This window comes from Dicentrarchus labrax, unplaced genomic scaffold (assembly GCF_905237075.1).
Source record: "Dicentrarchus labrax unplaced genomic scaffold, dlabrax2021, whole genome shotgun sequence".
NCBI classification, from domain to species: domain Eukaryota; kingdom Metazoa; phylum Chordata; class Actinopteri; family Moronidae; genus Dicentrarchus; species Dicentrarchus labrax.
This window is the reverse complement of record NW_026136703.1, coordinates 22,398,987-22,421,293: the sequence shown is the minus strand read 5'-3', so window position 1 is coordinate 22,421,293 and position 22,307 is coordinate 22,398,987. Positions and strand designations below refer to the sequence as shown.

The 22,307-nt window shown below is 38.8% G+C and overlaps 1 protein-coding gene across 1 annotated transcript; it reads right to left on the bottom strand.

Annotated features, from left to right (window-relative positions):
• Positions 1 to 292: 292 nt before the first annotated feature.
• On the bottom strand, positions 293 to 21,970 carry sfxn5a (sideroflexin 5a). The gene is made up of 14 exons (XM_051381867.1): positions 21,775 to 21,970; positions 19,307 to 19,375; positions 17,236 to 17,313; positions 16,787 to 16,813; positions 13,902 to 13,956; positions 13,407 to 13,432; positions 13,109 to 13,162; positions 12,199 to 12,255; positions 12,035 to 12,100; positions 11,005 to 11,095; positions 8,072 to 8,187; positions 7,778 to 7,863; positions 3,518 to 3,635; positions 293 to 1,953 (listed from the first exon to the last, which is right to left on the bottom strand). The coding sequence occupies exons 1-14, from the start codon at positions 21,820 to 21,822 to the stop codon at positions 1,876 to 1,878; spliced, it is 969 nt and encodes a 322-aa protein (XP_051237827.1). The 5' UTR covers positions 21,823 to 21,970; the 3' UTR covers positions 293 to 1,875.
• Between the last annotated feature and the right edge of the window lie 337 nt (positions 21,971 to 22,307).

The window sequence follows — 22,307 nt, the reverse complement described above, 5'->3', positions numbered from 1 at the left end:
ATATTTCTGTAGAATCTCCGCATTACAGAGGGAAATTCAACCACATTTGATGCTAATTATGCGAGAAAGAAAAATAAAACCCTGAAAAATCTGATGTATTTAAACTACAGTGTGTTCAGTGTTGTGTTTTTATTTGTCTCACCTGGGTTGTGTGCCACAACTTCCACCCAGCATCCTCCACTCATCCTGCATGTGGCTTCTTGTCGAATTACGCTGTATCGCAGCCTACCGTGCTGCGTTCCCTTGGCAACCGTGCAAACATGCTAATCACACAGATCGTGACAAAAGATAATACTCGAAGACAGAAAAGTTTATATAAATCATACAAATACATACAAAAAATACAGAGCAGCATTTTCACAATGCTTTTAGAAAACATTTATAGAACAAAAATCTCCTTATTTTACTGTGAGTTTTATAGTTTCAGCAAATCTGAAAGATGAATCATTTTACAGGCATCAAACTACAACCAACAGCAGTTGTTTTATTACATAAAAGTGACTCAACTTCCAGATTCCAGTCAGAGAGAGCCAAAGCAAATATTTGGATTTAAAGTTACTCATTCTTCATCTTATATCTGCTTACTGATCTTTTCTTTATACAGTTCACAGTGGAGTTTAAAAGGAATTTGTCACATTTTGGGTACATTTGAAATGGAGTTTCTAGTTGCCCTGGTTTAAGGTTTAGTTTGTAAACTCTTTAACCGGCAACAGAAACTACCTGCTATAACTTCATACCTCAGGAAAAATACTTTACTAAAACAATGCTTTCCATTCGGCTAGAGTTTCTGCTTCCACTAAATCAAGACCACTACGAGGGGTTGCAAGATTAAAGTAGCGGTTTTCAATATGATTGTCCAGGTAGGAAATAAGAAAGAAATAATTTCTGAGAAACAAAACGTTTATTTTCTGACTTTTCTTGAATCTTTGCTTCTTTTATGTAGTTTTACCCTTGTAGGCCCTTTAAAGTTATATTACGAAACAATCTGAGAGGAGAAAATCCAGCTTTGATTGAGCGGCTCCTAACTTACAGACATGCAACATATGGTATTGGTTACAGGTAAAATGTGTGACAAACAGCATTATAATAAGTCATATTATATAAGTACTGTAGTGCTGCAGAGGTGCACTCGTCTACCAACTTGTTCTCCAGATCAGATCATCATGATTTTAATAGTTGTTGTTTTTTTTGGGAAAATTCAAATTTGTGATGGTTGAAAATTATAATTCCCACATAATCGTTAATCACAATGTCTGTCAAAAATAATCACAATATGATGTTTTTACCAAATAGTGCAGCCTTATTTACAGGTAGATATTGAATACTGATAAGGTTGGGGACTCCTGTATTAATTCATAAACAATGTAAAATACATTTAAGTCATTTATCCTGATTTCATTCACAGTATCTAAATGCAATCCAGACAACTACAAACAATAAGACATGTCCTGCTCCTATCCTCAGTCCCCTATTTTACCTCATGTTTATGAAAATAGATCTCTACTTAAAAGAAGAAAGATTAGCTACTACCCTCTCTCTGCTGAAAATAGCACACTAGCTAGATGGATCAAGAAAAGTCTCCCATTAATCTTCGAGTTATTTGGTATTCCAAGATATAACAGTGATAATGCTCGCCGAGGTGTGATCATGTATATTTTCCTATATCACAATATGTCATCATGTGTTATTGCTTATTTAACAACCATTGTCCTGGCGTAAACAACATATTAACTGCCTCCCTCTGTAAACATATGCTAACTGCTCACTGGATAACACAGCCAAATTTACCATAATTCATTCTCTGGCAGCTTCGGGGCGTTTGAACTGGTGACGAGCAGCGGGTCCTGTGTTCATGCGTCGGGCAGTCGAGATCACTCACAGGCCTTTATTGTACGTCACAATCTTACAATCTGTTGCCATGGCGATCTCCGGCTCTAGGTGATTCACGCTGATCTGTGGCAATCAAAGCAGGACAAAAAGGTCAATCGTGAAAAAAAATGGAAAATATTTTGCCATTGTCATACAATAGAACATCATTACATACTGTATGTGCATGCTGTATATGTGCATCCATAATCATCTACGTGAGCCGCTACTTAAAGATTTGAAACAGTTTCATTTGTAACTAAATAATTCTTAAAAGCTTTAAATGTTCTGTATTTACTGCTAATGTGCAAAAAGAGCCAATTTGGCAGATTAAAGTCTAATTTGAGGTTTGCATCTCCTAATATTTGAACCAGAGACAGATGGCTGTTGGAGTTGGAGGCAGAATCCTAATCAGACATCTTGGTAGGTGTGAAATGGGGAAGTGGGACAAATTGAGTAGGCGGGGGGTCCATTGGAACAGGGCATTCATGTTGCTTTTTGGGGAGTTCTTTTTTTTTTCATCTGCTATTCTTGTGAAAGTGCAAAAAGGACTTGTGAGAGAAAAACAGGCCCCTCCGTGGAACGGGAGGCAGCTTTTTCACAGGACTGTTGGCGGCACATATGTCTGAAGTTTTTTGCCATATGGCTGTCTTAGCTATTTCCAGTGGTAATTAAATCCTAAACATTTTAAAGCCAGAGCTGGTTGGCTCGTGTCAGCAAGTCATTTGGCAGAGAGAAGACAAAGAGAGAGATGGAGTGAAAAACAAAATCATGCCATAGCCATTTAATGAGCAGAATGACAGATATTGAGGTAATAAGGCTAAAGTTAGATATCAGCCTGCTAGCCTGGATGGCATCAATGAAAGAAGGCAGTAGCGGCTCTGGGCAGATCATAACAGAGCAGGTTAAGTCTCAGAGGGCTACGCCTCATTAGGAGAGAGCCTCTATAAAGCTCAATGGGGAACGTTAAAGAGGTCAGAAGACTCCGGTCATCAACATCAGTCATTGAGACCGAGTCGTGGCAGACCTGAGAAAAGCAGACATTTAATACAGTCAGGATGTGAAGAAGTAAAAACAAGAAGCTCTTGGTATCACAATGGACTAGGACGTTGATTCTGATATTTACTGAGTTAAGTTCTCTGAGCATTACCACTGTAATCATAACAGCCACATGGGCTTATTCATCCATGATGTTTGATACAATTACTGTTGTCTTGTTTTCAAATAATATAACACAATACGGGATAAACCTAAACCCAGTTCATGAAGGCTTTTACATTTACAACTGTCTGACAGCCCTTTCAAAGAAAGAAAATAGAAGCAGCTCTTTATCTGTAATGAATCATTGAAGGACTCCGTTAACATAAGGAGTGACAGACAGTATGGGTGGAAAGATGAAGAAAAAGTGCCACTTGAAGGGACCTTAAACTTCAACAGAAAGCTTTGGTTTGATTGACAGTTGATTATTGCAGTGTAGAAACACCAAAGCAAAGATCATTTATGACCACAGATGGAGACAAAAAAAACCAAACAAGAATATTGTGGATAAACAAATCAGTGTAAGAAGACCCTTTAATACTCTATGAAATAATCGTTCTAAGAGGAAACACAGATTCTTTAGTAGAAGACAACGTTTTGTGGGATGATGTACCTGAGACATCTGTGGGAAGAGACTGATGGCGAGAGGTAGAGCCAGGCCGAAGGCGGCCAGGCACACCAGGCTGTGGACGGGCAGGACGAGCCTCCGGTGTCTCTGCAGGAGAGGGAGCCTGGTGGGACACAGAGGAGACTATTAATACTGTTGTCACTTTATTTACCTTCATACAGATGTGTTGTGGTGGCACTGGGGGTGATTCTACCACAAACTTACACTGTGCTCATTACAATTATTGAGTTTCAAAATTTGATACACTGATATTCTCTTGAATTCAATATACAGTGGCCGGAATATACAGTCAACAAATATACATTAACTATTCAATCAATATGTGCATTTTCTAGACCAATCATCAAGGCAGGCAAACATTTCGAAAGCTTTCAGGGGTTAAAGCAAATCTTTTAAACACTAATATATAATACAGTTAAGAGGAGTAAACTCTGGCAATCCGTCCTGTTTGCCAAAACCAATTTCAGGTATGAGTATGGTCACTTCCTGGCAGAAAACATCTTGAACAGGAAGTATCAAATCTAAGCAAAGTATGACCTCCATTTAAGCCACAATGCAGAAACATGTTGGACATGTTGTTACACTTCCCTATATCATTAACCTGTGGTGAAGATAATACATTTCCTATGGATGAGTAGGTCGACAAATCAGAGTTTTTATTAGAAATGAATTTGAGTAACATGAAAAAACACAAATTAGCTGCTCAATTACAGTTTCAATGGCATCTCTTAAGGCATATTTATCTCAAAGATCCAACAGGAAACCACAAACTTCCAGTGAAATGCATCATTACACTGAATTGCCAAACTTTCCTTTAAAATCCAGAAAGTGATTTCTGTTCATGCAAAGTTTGACCTGACAACCAACAGCTGAATCAGCTGTAAAGACATTTAAAACTACTAAAATCCATTCACCTCTAGTTTAAAGTTCAATCTTACATGGTCTTTAGTTTGTTGTGTTAACTTAAGTAACTCTTATATGCATAATCCCATACACATTTATTGTAATTAGTTCAAAAGTATTGACATGAACTGCAAAAGCTTTTTAAAGACTTTTTAAAGATCAATCTCCAGAAATATATTTTCTCGTCTCAGCCCATTTTTCTCCTCCCTCCTCGCTGCCCTCCGTAGGATAATCCCCTCTTCAGTGTGTGGGACAGCGAACTCAGCAGGAGCTTGAGAAAGAGCCGCTCCATCTCTCCTCCACCAGCGACGCCTCTCCCCCTAACGAGGACAGCTACTGCCTAATGAGGGAGCTCATTAACACATATGGCTGCCATGGTTTAATTAGGCTACACACACACACACACACACACACACACACACAACACACACACACACACACAGACACACAGACACACAGACACACAGACACACACACACATTTTAGAAATGGATTACAAAGGGAAAAGTCAATGGGAGAAAAGTTGTGAGATATGTGCGATGTGAGAGATGAAGGAAAGCTTGCGCACACATGTAAGTTTGAAAACCCCCCAAATCAGGTCAAAACTTGATATTATCCTAAAATGAATGGCACAAATTCATGCAGTAGTGGCTGCGTTTACATGCACCGAATAACCTGGCTAGTGGCCATATTCTGGCTGAGGTCTTACCCAGGTTTAACTGTTTACATGAACCTCTGACAGCGTGACGGAGCCTCCCGGTCCCCATGAGAAGACCAATTAATAGAACATCCCTGCTGACTGGTGTTGTGTCAGATACAACACTATGCCACTGAATGGCTACGACAAAACACCACATTTCTGAAATCCAAGAGCAATAGCAGCCATAGATAGGTTGCACATGAATTGTTCTATGTAGTAGCTAAATGTGAGTCTATGTTTGCATGAACACAACAAATAAATGTGATGGAAATAAAGCTGCGATCAATTATAGTGCTTATTAAATCTTTGTTCAGTTATGTGCTAGTCCTGCTGAGCCTGCTGCATTGTATATACAGAGATACAGTACAGCAGCTTTCTAATTTCTACACTAAACAAACACCTCATGAAGGAGGTGGGGGTGATTATGAAGATGAAAATGCAACAGAGTTAACTAAAAGCTGGAAGGCGTTTCTTTGTCAGCAGCAGAAGACGATGTAGTTTAGATACAGTAGCTGTTGTAGGAATTCATTATTTGTCAATAGTTCAATAGTTCAGCACTTTTCCCCATATTTGCAACAGAAAGGGCCTTTCACGTTTGTCCTGATATTCACAGCCACCGTAGTTTCTTATACACATTTCACAGCCCGTTCTCATTCCCAGGTCGTCAAATACCAACACGAGTGGTGTTCAGTTGGTTGCCATCTGCAACTTCACCACTAGATGCCACTAAATCCTGCATACTGGTCCTTTAATTGTGGCCCTACTCTTTTGAAACAAATCATTCGCCCTTACAATAGGTTCTTCTTCCAGAGCAACTATAAACAGTTTCTATCATATTTCAGACACTATAATATATCCAGATATATTATTATTATTATTCTGATATAAAATAACATACCATGATACAAGATTTTATCCATTTTGTCAGCCCTTACTTTAAAATGATTGAAACACAGAGACTGAACATTAACTGAACTGGAGATATTTCAGATGCACTACGATGAGCTGGTATGAGCTGGTTACCGGGGTATTTGGGCTGAAATGGAAAATCTCTGTGCAGGTAGATTTAGCTTATACACACAACAAATAACTAAGTCTGAATACACTTATGGATCTCTAACCTCTCACAGCAACTGGAGCACATGAAGGATAGAACCTGCTGTCACTGCCCTAAATCTGCTCTCAGCAGTGTAATCCATCATTGAGGGGCCGCACAGGGACCCGTCTCTGTCCCCTTGTTCTCGCTCCATTGAGAGCCAGTGAAGGCAAGCTGACATAGAGGATAGCTGAGCACTACTCACCTGCAACCACAGTCAACCTCACAGCCCTCTGTACACTGTCACAAACTCTCCCTCCCTCCCTCCCTCCCTCCCTCTCTCTCTCATTCAGTCATTCAGCTGCCAGGAATCCCAAACACACCTGGGCAGCGGGCCCCCGCCGTCTGAGCCCGCCTGCTCGGAGCGGTCGGGACAAGTGCTGTCAAGGATTTACAAAGATGGGCTGCATTCCTCGGCACACCGCAGGCACAGTCAGGCCATCGATCACAGGACGTGCGTATAAACTTTGCATCATTAAGGCGTAATTACAGTCATATCACACAACACTGAATCTCAGTGGGGGGGAAAGGGTTCATCGACTACAACAGCAGTTCTGAGGATGAACGAATCTGAGACTGTGTAATATTCACAATATTAAAGTTTATGACATTTTTATAATTAATTTATGAATTGTCATTTAATTAGAGGTCATTTTCTTTTTTAATTAATCTTACTTGTATTATACCAGAACACTAAAAGCTTCACTACTTTCATTACAGCATTAATTAACTTTTTTCATTAAGAAAATAGTCTTCTCTAACACGGACTGATACGAACATACAGAGAGTTTCGGCCTCTTTTCTTTTGAAAAATGCTTTTGCCCACATTAAGTGATGCAATTAACTACAGAACAACCACCAGCAGAAAATCCAGGGGGAAATAATTGAAGCAGATTTGAGTCTAAACTGAGTGTCTCTATATTATTTGTCTCTGTGGATGTACAGGGTTTGAACTGACCACATTCTCAAATAAGGAAAACAAGGATCTTAATGATTATTGCGTCAAATTAAGAAGTCTGGTCACGTTCTATGTTTTTCTGCCTGTGTAGCTAAAGCCTGATATAGCTCATTTTTCTGTGCCATAGAGCTCCACTGTTGTTAAAAACACATCAACTGTGTCACATGTTCAGTTATTACCACGAGTCTATCCCACATACACCACCCTGCTGCTGTGAAGGCTCACTAGAGAACCTAAACGTCACTGAACATGATCCCTTACAAATGCACTTAATTCTGTTTGAGTAACCGTTGCTAAAAAACTGCAGTGCCCAGCTGTTTTAGGAAATTACTGACCTCTATTTTATGAAACAAAAGATTTACACCTTCAGCAGCAACAAATGGGCTCAGGCCTGAGAGTTTCAGACAGGGTAGTGAAGCTGGAAAGTATTTTATAAGTAACTGTAATGTTTTTTTAAAAACGGTCAACACTTTGCAGCATTGAAACACAGGTTGCAAGCTTTCCATCTAGTCTCTTAGTAGAGTTAAAAAAAAAAAAAGCTGACTAAGTGAGAGAAAACTGACCCATTCATGAAAGTAAGTATCTTACTTTTCCAGTACAGCCATGATCATGGGAGGGAGCACCAGGATGGGCATGGGTAGGACCACTCTCGTCACAGCTGTTTCTAAAAGTGCCTGTCACAAAAATAAAATAGAGACGCAAAAAATACATTTAAAAAGCTTTTTATCCAGGAAGAAACATCAATGATTTAAATTATTTTCATGTTGAGAGGTAAGCTCACTTCCTCATCATTTACATTAGCACTATATCGCATACAAAAACATTATCAATTAATAAACCGACTGCACCTGAAGAACTCACATCAGATAAAGAGTAACATACATGCCTGGCAGCCACTTTTGATGTTCCCACCACGTTCCCGTTGTTGTCGAGCACGCTGATGCCCTCCGACAGCTCCGAGTGTCTCATGAGCACCACGTTGCAGACGTTTGCACTCGCTGTAAAGACGTGGGAATGTTTTTAAAAATGAAAGTGTCTCACCTTTAGGAATTTGACATATTGTCTTTTCCCCCTCTGGCTGGGGTTTAAGATCAAGCAACCTGTGCTTCCTTGCTCAAGGGTACTGTGGTAGGTCGCCTACTGTTACACCTTGAATGGTTGATTGTGGTGTCAGATTGATTGAACTGGAATTTTATTGAAGAATGAAGAGGATACACAGGATTTATTTCCCATTTCAGAATTTCATGATCTCACAAGTTTTGCATTTCCTAGTTTATTAAATAATAATAATAATAATAATAATAATAATAATAAATATTAATAATAATAATTAATAAATAACAGGACAAAATATCCTGCCTATATTTTAAATTAATTATTCTGTTAGCACGAGAAAACAGTTTTTACAGCTTAAAGAATTTGTCAGGTCACGAAGTAGCAGGACAAACGTTTCTCAAAGTGGATCCACACATTCATGTTCTCCTCAGGATGAATTGTAATAGCTTTAAAATGATTTAAATTCAAACATTGCTAGATCACCAAACACCTGCAAAACGAATGGGTTTAGCGCTAAGTAGCAATTGTTAGAACATTGTAAACATTATGGGCCCTAATTTCATGCAAGCGGCAGAAAACATTTCTGTATCACATTTTAAGATGTGAAGTAATTGAAATACAGTAAATTTTATGATGGAAATAGTGTCAGATTGATGTGATCATAAATTATTATTCATTTTTAATACCATTGTAGTAATTAACTGATAAAAAACCCACACCATCTGCCTCTGGCTGCAGATTTGAGTTGTTTTATATTTAAAGGAATTTATACTGTGATGAAAATCTCACAGACTCTCACACACCAATAACTGCCACTGAGTCTCCCTCTGAAAGACACTGAACCCCTGAAACTGCCCACACGTAGTACATCACTGCCATGTCATCTGGGTCATAATGCACAACACTGGACGCCATGCCTCCGTGTGACTGACTTTGACTCAAGCAGCAGAGACCGTAACCAAGGTGACTGAGGTCGACAAACAGCAGTGTTGTTACCCTGTGATTTATTCACGAAAGCCAAAATGAACACAAATGTATGTTAATATAGATGGACCTTTCTCCTTGACTCTAATAGGAATAAGAAAAACTCATTTTAGAGAGTTTAGTGGTGGCGCCGCGAGCCTTTTTAATTTAAGACAACAGCGTTCAGAGTTATCTTTACTAAGAGCTGCAGGGCTGGCAGGTCGCTTTGTGAGGGGAATTCAATTGACTGAGCAAATAGCTCTTTTTACCTACAAGGGATTTTTTTATTTTTTATCCAGACCAATTAATAGAGGGACAGATAGTGGGATTTTGGCAAGGAATAACAAAAACTACAGCAAACAGATCAAATTTAGCAAATAACTGCAATAACTGATACAATTTTACAATTACTTTGATGCCTTTATTAATTTAATTACACAGACTGTACAGCTCAGTGCTGAAATATGTGGCTGTAATTTGTAATTATTTGAAATAATTACATTTATGTGCATTCTAATTGTCATCTAGTGGTACACGCATGGAAATGCATCCAAGAACTTTTCACGTAATTACTTCCTAAATATCACAAATAATGACAAATATTTTCAAAACACAACAAATTAATTATCCCCATGCATTTCTGCCGGCGTGTCTTTCCCTCCGGTTACAGTCTTCACAATCTAAATGAATGACAGGCTGCTGCTTGATTAGGTTATTACAAATAAATCTAGCCTTAAGTAAGCAAACAAAATCAAGCGGGTGAAAATTCAAACAGCACTTTGCCTTTGCTCGCTTCAATTAGCCATTTTAATTACCTTTTATATGGCCCTACCAGAACAACAACAGCAACCACAATGAACAAACAGAAATCAGGTAAATGAGGCCTTGACATAGACGCCACTTTGGGGGTAATTATCCAATTTGTTTGCGGCAGCAGAGTTCTAACAAGCAGCCAATTACCAGGCAAAGGCTGCGCTGTAGAAACCTGTTGATTTAATTGAAAGAACCGCCATGGTGAAACGGGGGGGGGCAGGCAAACAATTTAATTATGAGCCAGCAGCCCGGGGCAGTCTGGGACACGGGTCTATACCCCTGGGTGTGACTGTGTGTTTGTGGGAGAGTGGCAGGAAAATCTGATTTGTGGCTCCACACACGTCTGACAAAGCGAGCTCACAACACGTCTCTAACCCTGCGGAGGAAAACGGACTGTGAGGAACAGAACGACACGAACCGCTCAGCTGTGCTTGGCTCTCATACAGCGACTTCTAATGATCACAGAGCAGCTCTGAAGCGTAGACACGACGCATAGCATGGAAACAGAACAAGAGGCAAGGAAACAGGCATGAAAAATCCAACAATTTCTGTTTATGTCTGATAAATGGACCCTAAATTAAGATTATTATTTATTATTATTTTGTTGCATATATTACATGTTTGTGTGATATCATGCTAAACATGCTTGTTTAAAATGTTAATATTAGCAGCTTAACATATTGGCATACTGAATTTCAAACACAATAAAATTAAAATCCAAAAAGATTAAGACACTAAATATTATAATGCAATTTGCACTGACATAATCAAAAATAGAGAAAACTAAATAATATATTGACAGCTTTAATTTCCATTTGAACTTATTTTAAGCCTGGAGAAACTCACCCTACTTAAGACTATACCAAATCTCTAATGTGAACTCAAATTTAATTTAGTTAAAAGGCCATTTTAATAGAGAGAACTTGGCTTAATCCCAGGCCTGTCCGTCCCCTCAAATGTTTCACTGAGCTTTTTGAACTCACCCACTGCTGGGAAGGGGATGAACCTCTGCACCAAAAGCCTGGTAGTTGGGCTGAAGCGGCTGGCTTTCTGGATTAACACGTTCAACCCAACCTGAAGGAAAGCCAGACACACAAACTGAGTCTTTTGAATGAATATTTAAAATAAACATGTTTTTGGTGTTTCAGAGTGCCATGAAACAAGGTTTCAGCACAGAAAAGCACATAACAAACAAGCCAACCTTTAAGTGTCATAAATGGTATAATTGGGAAAAAAATTACCTAAATGTCTGTCTCTGTGCATAAACTATCCCTATGTGCTCTCAGATAACACACCACTTCAGCCTCTGGCTCTCCCCAGCCCGGCGGGGGGTCGTCACCAGAGCGGACGTTTAATTGGAGAGCTCCAGCCCCCCCTCCTTTTCGCCCGTCGTTCCGCCCTCCAGGCACCCCGCGATTTTTTTTCTGTGCTTGTTGCCGTTGTCAAGCCTGAGGGCAGCAGCCGGATGAGCGCCCAGCGGGACCAGTAATTGGCTCGGTTTGAGCCCTGTGTCCACACTAAGGGCTGTGTCAGGCAGGTGTGCGAACGCATACTATACCCTTTTGACATTTGAGTCTTTGATGACATAAAGGTAAGAAAAAGGGTTCAACTGATAAGAGTATTGTGAAGGCTGGTATTCAAAGGTTTCTGCTGACATTCAGCTTCTTCGGATTTAGACATTTTCCTGTCATAACGATTAAAAGCATTTGGTGTTTCACTTAAAAATATACTCTTGTCATAATGACATTTTATTGGGTTAGCAGGCTGACTGGGGAACCTTTTATAACACAACTAGACAAATATTTTATATATTAAATATTTGCAGGTTTTACAAACGTTTTATGTAGAAAGAAATCTCCAGTTCTACTAGCAGTTGACAAAAGTCCAATATTATAATGATATATTAGTCTGCGCCTGGTTTAAAAAGGCCTTAAGGATCAATAAATGACCCAGCCAGTCACTGGAGTCACAGGGCCTTGTTCAGTCAGAGCAGAAAGCATTATGGGAACTCACAGCAATGGAGACTGCGCTGGTCACCGCTCCGAGGTATCCCTGGACGAATTTAGAAACTTGACCCGGCTAAAGTGAAAAGTGAGATTACAATATGAAAGCATTTCACAACGAACATACAGTATCTTCCTTAATGGGAGTGGGTCACTTTACTGCTGTTACAGTACCTTGGAGGCGTTGCGGTTGCAGTAGTTAACACAGGCATTGTGACTCTGGTTTAACCACTGTCAACAGAGAGGAGCTTGTTAGTAAATGTGCTGATAGGCCTGATGTATTTACTCTAGCGCAACGTTGTTAGGTCCCTGTCTGATTCATTAGTGTAAATGAATGAGGCAGTGGAGGTTCTTGATCCTGTAATAAAATATTTCATTTTTTAAATGTTTTAACAATTTTTTGTGTACCAGAGCATCAACAGACACAACTGCAGATAGAAAACATAGAAATGCTCATAAGGCAGCAGTGCAACAAACTATTTAGGTGCTATATTATATATTATTACCACCCGGGTTAGTAGGCATCCGCTAAATATCCCAGTAAGTGAGTTCATAGGTGTTGAAACTTCACTTATTAGTTCTTTCCTGAGCTTTCAACTGTGACACACGGCCATTTTGACCAAATGGAGCAGTCAAAGGTTCTGGAAAAAGCCAGTAGGTGGTCCTTAAGTTTAATATCTTTATTTGATTGTAGAAATGAGACGATGATTTTGATTAATTAGAATCAGATTTTCCATAAAACACTGTCCAGTGTATGAAAAGTGGACATTATGATTATTATATCACAGTATCAATGTTAATTTGTTTCTACCTTTTTCTAAACTATCTTCAGAATGATAACTTTGTTGCTGTTGTTGTCACTTTTGGCATCTTACAGTCAAGTGTTTTCTCAACCTGTCACTTCATTGGTTTTACAAGATCTTGTCAGGACTGCAGTTGCTGTCTGGCTGGCTGGAAAATACTGGATCATTCACAGAAAGGTTAATTAATGTGCGGCGTCTGTATAAATGAATTAAACTGAAAAGAGTTCCTGATAATATCACGTCAGTCTGAGTTTTACAGGTCAAGAAGCAGGTATATTTACCTGCCAGAAGATAGTTGACACCAATGTTTGATTTGGGAGAAGGAGGCCAACAACCTGCACAAAGATAAAACTTTAACAACTACAGAAAGTACAAACAGATTGAGAGAAAAAACTAAGCTAAAAAGATATATTGGAGGGTCGATCTTGGTTTAAAACAATATGTTTATGTCAGCATATAATATGTAAACTGTGCATATGTGGATACACTTCTTTATAGCCTCAGTTAACATTTCGGACTAATTATAATGAATATGGTAACTGGTTTTACATTTATGAAACTTATGTAAAAAAGTCTTACCACTGGTGTGCCAAATGGGATAAAACCTGTTAAAAGACAGTCAGTGTTAACTCTGTAAATACACTTTTAGGTTATTCTGCAGTCAGATTTAAAGTTCTTTAAAAACACATCAGTTCTGTTTCTTTTCTGCAGCTTATTCCCATTTGTCTGACATATGCAGAATGTTGGTCTGAACATGTTAATCGCTGGTGTCTCTTTCTCCTCCCTCATTTGTTCTCCGACACTTCAAAGTCGCCTTACAAAAAAAAAAAATAAAGGGGCTCGAGACTGGACCAAAATACTTGTGTTTGCTTCTTCAGAGGCCTCGAGAACTTCTCCGTCACCGTGGGAGAGAGGTTTTAATCAGCGCCCAGCTGAGTGTGACCTTTTCCAGACAACCTGAAGAGCCCCGTTGAGCCGTGACAGTTCCCACGGCGAACGACGCCTCCATGTTGGACCACATAACAAGCCCCTAGATCCCACTTCCCCCAAGGCTTCCACACCGAACTACTGTACCTGACATCCGAAAGGGCATGAGGATCTTCTCCCCCGTGTCAGGGTGGATGATGGCCTGTAATAAGAGCATAATGATTAGAATCAGACGATAATGAGAATTGAATGATTTGGGTTAGTTCAGTTGAAATGAATTAGGAAGAAAGTAAAAAAAAAAAAAAAAAACCAAAAGGTTAAAAGTCTGAAGTGTTATTGGAAACAAATTAATTTCACTTTGAATACAGTGAAACTACTGAGAACAAGGCGTCAAATACACACTGACACAGCAGACAGGAAGTGGCCTGGAGCAACAGAAGATTATTACTTACTATACATACTTATAAGAGCAAACCTATGAATATTATATTACATGTCTGCCAATAGATCCTCCTAAATGTTACACACTGGACCTTCAGTGGTAAACTTTGATTCAGTTCAATAAAAAGGTGTGCACAATGTTCATCTAGCTACATTAGAGTCAATTTGAACAACTCACTGGGATCAATTCACAACTTCACAAGTAATTATTTTCTGAAACCATTAGTGTTCAGAAGAGTCCTCAGCCACACTCTGTAAGGTTGCGACATATTTGGTCATAAACCATAGTTTATTGACGTTATATATTAAAAGTTAAGGGGTGACCAGAGTTGTTGAAACGTGAATGTACCAAATGTCATGGCAACCAGTCCAAAAGTTATCAAGACATTTCAAAAGAGCAACAACAAATGTCAACCTCATGGTCAGGAGGCTTCATCCTCTGGGTAAATGAATGTCTGTAATAGATTGACTGATGAGAGTCATTCTGAACCACTCACTGATGTGGTTTCACAGTGTTATAAGCCCCACAGCCCTGGATCAGCTGTACAAGCACTGATGGAGGTCTGACCTCCCTTTTTGTACAACGGAGGACTTTTGCATAATGCAGGTTGCAAACTTTTGATCTTTCACTACATTACATTTTTTCCATGTTTTTTTTTATGTGGGCAAGCTTTTCAAGTCTTCTCATACGTATGCACCAAAGACAATAGACAGTGTTCTGTTAGCGCAGTATCCTCTCTGCCATAAGATAAGACAGATGGAAATCTCTTTCCCCCACTGCTTCAGCGGTGATGAGATCTGCTGATTGGGGAGGAACGGAAGCCATCTCACTTCTTCCTGATGCTCGTGGAGCCAATCTTGAACTTGTGAAGTACCGTGCATGTGGGCACTGTCATGTCTGAATATGGGAAGTTTGCCACTTAAGGTATACCTCTTCCTGTATAATGGCCTCGTATCACTTGTCCTATAGTATATAGCCCAGTGGTTGCCAACCTTTTTCCTTAAGGGACCCCTTTTCTATCATTGAGTAAACTGATAACCCCTCACTGCATGAGTTATTTTAAGGATATTTCATATTATATCTAATGTACAACAATAACAACTGTATAAAATGAACGCAATAACTGTTTGTGTCAAACAAGCGTTTTTTGCAGAATTTTTTGCATATTATTTCTTGTGAATTTTGCATCAGAGATTAGTTTTCCTGATATTTCAGGAACTTTTGATACAATTTTCTGTCTCTTTTATGTATTTTTTTCATCATACATACGTAATATGTTTATTTTTTTTTAGCTAATTCTGTGTTTTCTTCTCCCTGGCCCCCTTAAATTCGAGAACGCCTTGGGACACTTCCATGAAGCTTTGCCAGCTCTAATGGGCTGTACCACAGGTTGGGAACCAGTGGTACAGCCCATAACACTAAAGACTAACTGACATTTTTAACAGTTGGCAGCTGATGTTAACAAACTTGACCCAGCAGCTGTAGTCAGGTGTACATTTATATACTTTAATACACTGGTTCCCAAACCGGGGGTCCAAAGGTCCTCATGATTTTAAAGAGTTGTGGATAAAAAAAACCCTGAATTTGTCAAAAATTAAATTTATATATGATGAAAAAATACATAAAATAGACAGAATTGTGTTAAAAGTTCCAACAATATCAGGAAAAACTAATCTCTAAGGCAATAACAACATTAAATATAATATCTATAGCACTTAGGAGTCGTCAGTTTACTCAATGATAGAAAGGAAACAGGCTCCCTTAAGGAAAAAGGTTGGAAAGCAATGCTTTAACAAATGGCCCGACACAACACACACCAATCCTGATCTGGTTTGAACAATCAGCTTCAAACCCCAGTGCATTCTGGGTGTGATTTTGGTGCAGAGTTCAGTCATGAACACATTACTGAGATTTTAAGGCTTTTTTCTCAAATATAAAAACACAAGGGCAACTCATTACGTGCATATTGAACAAGCTGTTGATCAATTTAAGAAAATCTAAGAAGAGTACAGAACTCCATTTCATACTTTGTTAATTTCACTTCACAACATATTCATTAAATAATTCTAAAAACTTATAAAACTCTAATTATTTTAATGAATTAATCATTAAAATAATTAGAGTTTTATAAAAACTGGTGTTGTGTCATCTAAATAAAACTTTAAGTATAGTTGCAGCTGTGGCCGTTTCCATATCACTGTAATTTATTTTCTGTTGGTTTGACCAAACTGCACCTGCAGTTCAGTGACTGCCAGACAGCTCTGAAGGCCGCTCATTAGCACTGAAGTTAATACCGCTTTCTTCAACGTCTTTGTACTTTTAATGTACTTACGTCACCATTAAAACCTTTAATGTTGCATTTTCCTGTCTGTGCCCTCTCCGCTGTATGTTTGCCATGTAAAAAGCTAAGTGTTGAGCTAAAATGAAAAGACTGTTTGCCAATCTGCTGACACCATGCCACAACAACCAGATATAATGTAAGATAGTGATCGTAGTTTGTGTACATGCCTGCAGCGCACATGTGTGTGTGTGTGTGTGGTAGTGATTGAGAGAGAGTTAATAGAGTTAATTAAAGAGAGAAACACCTTACCTGCTTTATTTTCTGAGCTTGCCAAAGCTGTAAAGAAAAATAACAAATATCTTTAATGAGTAAAAACTTTAATTTCTAGGCGCTAACACTTTCTCTCAGGTCAGTTGATGCCTGTTTAATGTAGTAATGTAGAAACATAAGCTCTACTTTATTTATTGGTTTATTAAAGGGACAGTGCACTTAGAAAATGCAGTTTGTCACTTAAATACATCAAATGTAAAAGAATAACTTGAGCATTTAAATGTCTATACAGGAGATATTTGGCTGTTTTTAGCCATCCTTCCTTAAATGCTAAACACCTCATTCTTTTACTAACCAACTCTTTTAAAACCAACATGCCAAGAAAGAAAGAGTTGGAGCATTTACAGCACTCGTCAGAGGCTCTTCAAACAAAAAACACATTTTTTTCTGTCACCAGGAAAACTCAGCTCCAGTTTGTGTGTGTTTACCTGAGCATCTGTCACTCCTGGAGGCAGAGTCCCCTGTTTGAAACGGTGGAGCAGCTCCACGCTCTCCTGCAGCCGTTTCTGATTTGATAAAACAGATAAAAGTGAGTAAAATGTAAAGTAAGGTCAGGGCACTACCTCCCTGGATAGTCTTAGTCAGCTTAGAGATTTTCCTCTCTTCCACTATGTAAGACGCACAGCTCAATGTGTGATAATTGTGTTTCACTAAAAACTTTCATGCTGATTTTCAGATGACAAATGAGTTTCCTAAAAGGTAATGAGCAGCTTTCTGTGGTGTGATCATTGTCTAATGCTGAGCAAAACACAAGGTCATGTGGCCCAATTTGTTCTAATGAGCTTTCCATTTGCGTGTGAATGTGTGCGCGTGCGTCCCTTCGTCCTCCTGTTTGTTAGGTGTGCACTTCTGTGAGGTCATGTGCGTGTGTGCGATCATACGCAATATCACGGCCGCCCCTGTTCCACTCTCGTTATTAGGGGCAAGTTGAGGCTACGCCTGGCCCAGCAGGATGCACGGTGTGTGTGTGTGTGTGAGAGAGTGTGTGTGTGTGTGTGTGTGTGAGCGCACACAATCTCCACCCCTCACAGCTGCCCCACATGTCCACACCTCATCACATCCCAGGAGCTACTGCCGCTATTACTGTCACCAAAGAGCCTGCTAACAGCTTCATTACCCAGAGCACCGGAGCACTGATGGCTCCATGAGCAAAATTACCACAACACGACCGAGCGCAGAGAAAACGCTACGATAAGCAGACCAGTGCAGCATTTACAGAGAATGGTCTGGATCCCTGAGTGTGTTAATAAATCAGACATGTTAATATTAAAAAACAAGGTCATGGACATTTTACTATAATTTCAGTAAAATGTTCTTGAAGAAGATCTTTTCTAGTACTTGTAGCTCTTGATTGTATATTATAATTATGTTTCTGTACTCTGTAATTCTATTACTGCTACTTCTTCTGTCTGTCCTGTCTGGTTCTCTCTCTTCTGTTGCTCTAGCTGAGGTTTTTGCCCCCTTTCCTTTTCTCTTTTTTTTTGTAGAGTCTGGGGACAAAGGGTGTTTTATGATGTGCAGACTGTAAAGTCCTCTGGGACACACTTGTGACTTCAGTTAATATAAATAAACATGACCATATTAAGCCTCATCCTAGCGACATACAAGGACTACAGATGCACTTAATGTCATCTGAACCAAAAACAAAAGATTATTATTATTATTAATATAGGAAAGTTACAATTAATTTGAATATTGGGTAAAACAAAAATAGACAGAGCACATGAGGAAATGCATCTGTGTCTGTCTCCTTCAAAATGACACCTACTCACTCCTGATAGTGTATGATACTTTAAATTAGGACCCATGGCAAACATGAACTCAATAAATAGTTCCATCCATTAAAAAGGCCCAGTGTGTAACATTTAGGATCTGTTGGTAGAATTGGAATATAATATATTCATAGGTATGTTTTCATTAGTGTACAATCACCTGATAATGAGAACTGTTGCATTTACCTTAGAAGGAGACGATTGTAGTCCACCATGTTGATTCGCAATATTTCTACAGTAGCCCAGAAAGGACAACCCAAACACTGGCTCTAAATTTGGGCCTTTCACATTTTTTTTCGCAAACCTCCGCAGTTTCACCTACATGCTTGGAAAGCGAGCAGTATTCAGTTGGTTGCAACTTCACCTTTAGATCCCACTAACTCCCACACACTGGTACTTTAAAGCGGCATTGGAATTTTGACTGAATAAACTGGCATTATTAAAAAGCTTAAAACAATATTAAGTTATATAAGTTATTAGGAACAAACTGATAGAGCTATATTGGGTTTCTCTGCAAATACCTACAATATCTTAAATGCATAAAAAGGTAGCTAAATGGCAAAAAAAGCAGTACTCTGATACAGCTCTAATCCTCAGATCCCTTCCTTAAAACACTCCTGAGGTGCCATTAAGCAAGGCACTGTCCTAACTAAACACACATATAAAGATGGTTGAGTTTATCTTTTATCAGAGCAGAACAATATAGTGAATCAATAAGTTTGCGTACCTCTGTCACGAAGAGCGTGCTGGGGTCAATCACATCCAGAAAGTGCCTGAACCGACCAAAAAATGTGCTCTGAAAGACGAAGAAAATACGTCATACAAACATTATCTCAAATGCCACATTCATTGAAAAACATTTATTTGGGTAAAAATGTTTTTTTAATCTGAACATCATTATCAGCGAGACCTAAACATGAGATATTTGTTGTGTTTTCAACGTGTAATCAGTGGAATACTTGAGTCGGGATGAGAAAGTTTCTTAAAGTCTTACTTGTCATCTACTATACAGGTAAAATAAATCAAAATGTATCTTAAATATAGGCAGGATTGTGTGTGGAGTCTGCATTTTTTCCCCATTTAAGCAGAGAGATTCCAGCTGTCACCCAGTAAACAGTTATATTACAGCATGCCAGCTGTTTTTAACACTGCACCAGGTGGAGTCTCCTCATTAATACCACTGACAAACTGTTTCCTATCTGCATCTTTTAGGGACCCGAATCCACTCACACCATTTGCAATTACTTTCTATAATGACTGCCAGAAATACCTTTTTCGATCATTTATTCGTAACTGAGCATAAGGAACCATTTCGGAGAGATACAGCAACGCGCACTTGAGAGGCGCCCGTCCCTCCCTAACTTGAGTTTAATTACACTAGCTGCTAATTTGGATGAAAATCTGGAATCTGACTCACTGCTGCGCCTTGTGACTTCCTGAACATATGGATGGTGGGTAAAAAAAACACGGTGTAGAGGGGGAGGAGGGAGGGATAGTTTTTAAAATCTGTTAATTTCAATTATTCATCAGTGCCACACCACACTTGACCAGTTTAAGGTGACACTGGTGAGCAGAGTGAGACAGGGGACTCATCTTACCTGTCTGGGACCTGATCTTACTGTTTGTTTTTGGTCTGATATTAGTGATTTTATTGTTGAGTATTAAGCTAATAACAAGTTAAGCCTTGCTTTAAAATTTTTGGAAAAGAAAATTATACCCAAAACAATTCTTACTTCAACCTGTTAAACCTGCGAAGGTACTTATTTTTACTTTATTATTGTATTTACTTTTAGGTACTTTAATTTGAAGGGGTAGAAATAGCAATACCAAAGATTTACTATTGCACTTTAAGAAAGTTGGGGAACTCACAAGAGACTGATTAAGGTGAAAATGTGAAAACTTTTTTATCCACTGGTCAGTGAATGGATTTCTAATTTTACTAAAGACATTAATATTGGGTTGTTTTTTTTTTTGGGCTGGTGGCTGGTGCTAACTTTGTGCCCTGTAAATGTATTCACCATAAAACTTTATGTTTATTTAAACCAATATTAACTTGTATAGAAAATTAGGCTGTCGAATAACATATCAATTGTGGAGAATCTAACTGATCTAGCAATGTGTACTACATCCACGTTGGAAAAAGTTTAAATAAGTACATTTGTGTAGGCGATCTTTAAGAGGTTTTATACATCCAGAGAATTTGAATAAAATCCAGACAAGGCTCCGGCTTTAATTTGTCAAAACCTGTAACCACACCAGGTTAGTAAAGGGGACCTGCCTCTATTTAAGTTTTATTTAATTATAGCTACACTGTATGTGAGTAAGTTATGTACTGTTACAACACGACGCCAAAATATACAGTAGTTGGCCAATACAGAGGATTCTGACTCAAATAACATACTCTAACAAGTTTGTTGAATAAATTAAGTTAATTAAGAAGAAATTACATTCAAAATTTTGACATCTTTTTCCATTTTCTTTTCTAAACTTACATTGTTCTGTTGTCTTACAGGATACACTTACATCGATACTTCTTATTGACAGTACTTTCCCCTTGCTTTTATTCACATATTTGGTTGATTTGGTAATCCAAAGGAAACAGAAAGTAATCAAGTTACGTTACTTTAATATCGTGATACTTGGATTAGGTTAGTGACTACATTTTTGAACAGGTTATTAGTAACTGTATCATTTTTAAAGCAACTCTCTCAACCCTGTATGTCAACAGCCCCTAACTGGGGTCACAAACTGTTAACTTTGATGTTACCTAGACAAACTGGTAACCCATCATCGACCTAACTAGACATATTTGTGGACCAACACCTATAAATTTGGTCAACTGGTCAATTTGGTTAACAGTTTTAGTTTTTATTACACAGCCGACCATACTGAGTCAGATTATATGACATAATATATGGCACAAATATAAAAGATACGTTTTTTTTTCTGCTTTGCATAAGTTCAAAGGTCAAACTAACATGAATCCCTACTTGTAAACACTATTGAGGCTACAACGGATAAGCTGTACTACCTCAACTTCACATTGGAATATGAAACGCTCTTTTAACGAAGAGATGAAACACACAATCGTAGGCTAACAGGAGCTCGAACGGGTCACACACGTCCACAGCTGCCCTGAAGTGCACACATGAACTTACCTCCTAGTTTAATCGATTAACGACAATAAGTTAGTACCTGATCGAAACGAGAGCTGCCATGCTGGAATGTCGGATATTCAGACATGCTGCTGCGAACGCACACAAACCTAACACCACTTCTATCCTTCTACACGATGATTTAATACTAAAAAAAAACAACCTGTGTTCACCAACACTTAAAAAGAAAAAACTTCAGCTGCAGGGCTGCGCGGTCAACAGTCAGCTGTCCGGTGCGTTGCATCCTGGGTAGTGTAGTTTTTCCGGGGGGGTGTTCCTGTGCTCCTGTGTTGAACTCTGTACGGCTCACTACACTTCCCAGGAGGCCGTGCTTTGTTTACACTGCTTTTAACGGGGAGTGAAGAGCTGTGTGGATCAGTCTGGAGTGGGGCAGATATAAAATGAGACATTTATTGAGTTGTTGTTGTTGGTGGAAGAAGGAGTTTAAAGAGTAAAACATAGCCCCCTAGTGGTGGTTTTTTAATTAAAGTCAGTAATAGGAAAAGTGTGCATGCGCTCACATTCATTACAATACACATTATAGCCTGGAATATTATGAAAGAGTTAAATTAA

Excerpts from the sequence above, each read along its gene's own strand:
- sfxn5a (XM_051381867.1), bottom strand. The coding sequence starts at position 21,822 with ATGTCTGAATATCCGACATTCCAGCATGGCAGCTCTCGTTTCGATCAG. Across the intron at positions 19,376-21,774 it reads GCAGCTCTCGTTTCGATCAG|AGCACATTTTTTGGTCGGTT; the intron begins GTACTAACTTAT and ends TTCGTCTTTCAG. Across the intron at positions 8,188-11,004 it reads CATCCCCTTCCCAGCAGTGG|CGAGTGCAAACGTCTGCAAC; the intron begins GTGAGTTCAAAA and ends ACGTCTTTACAG.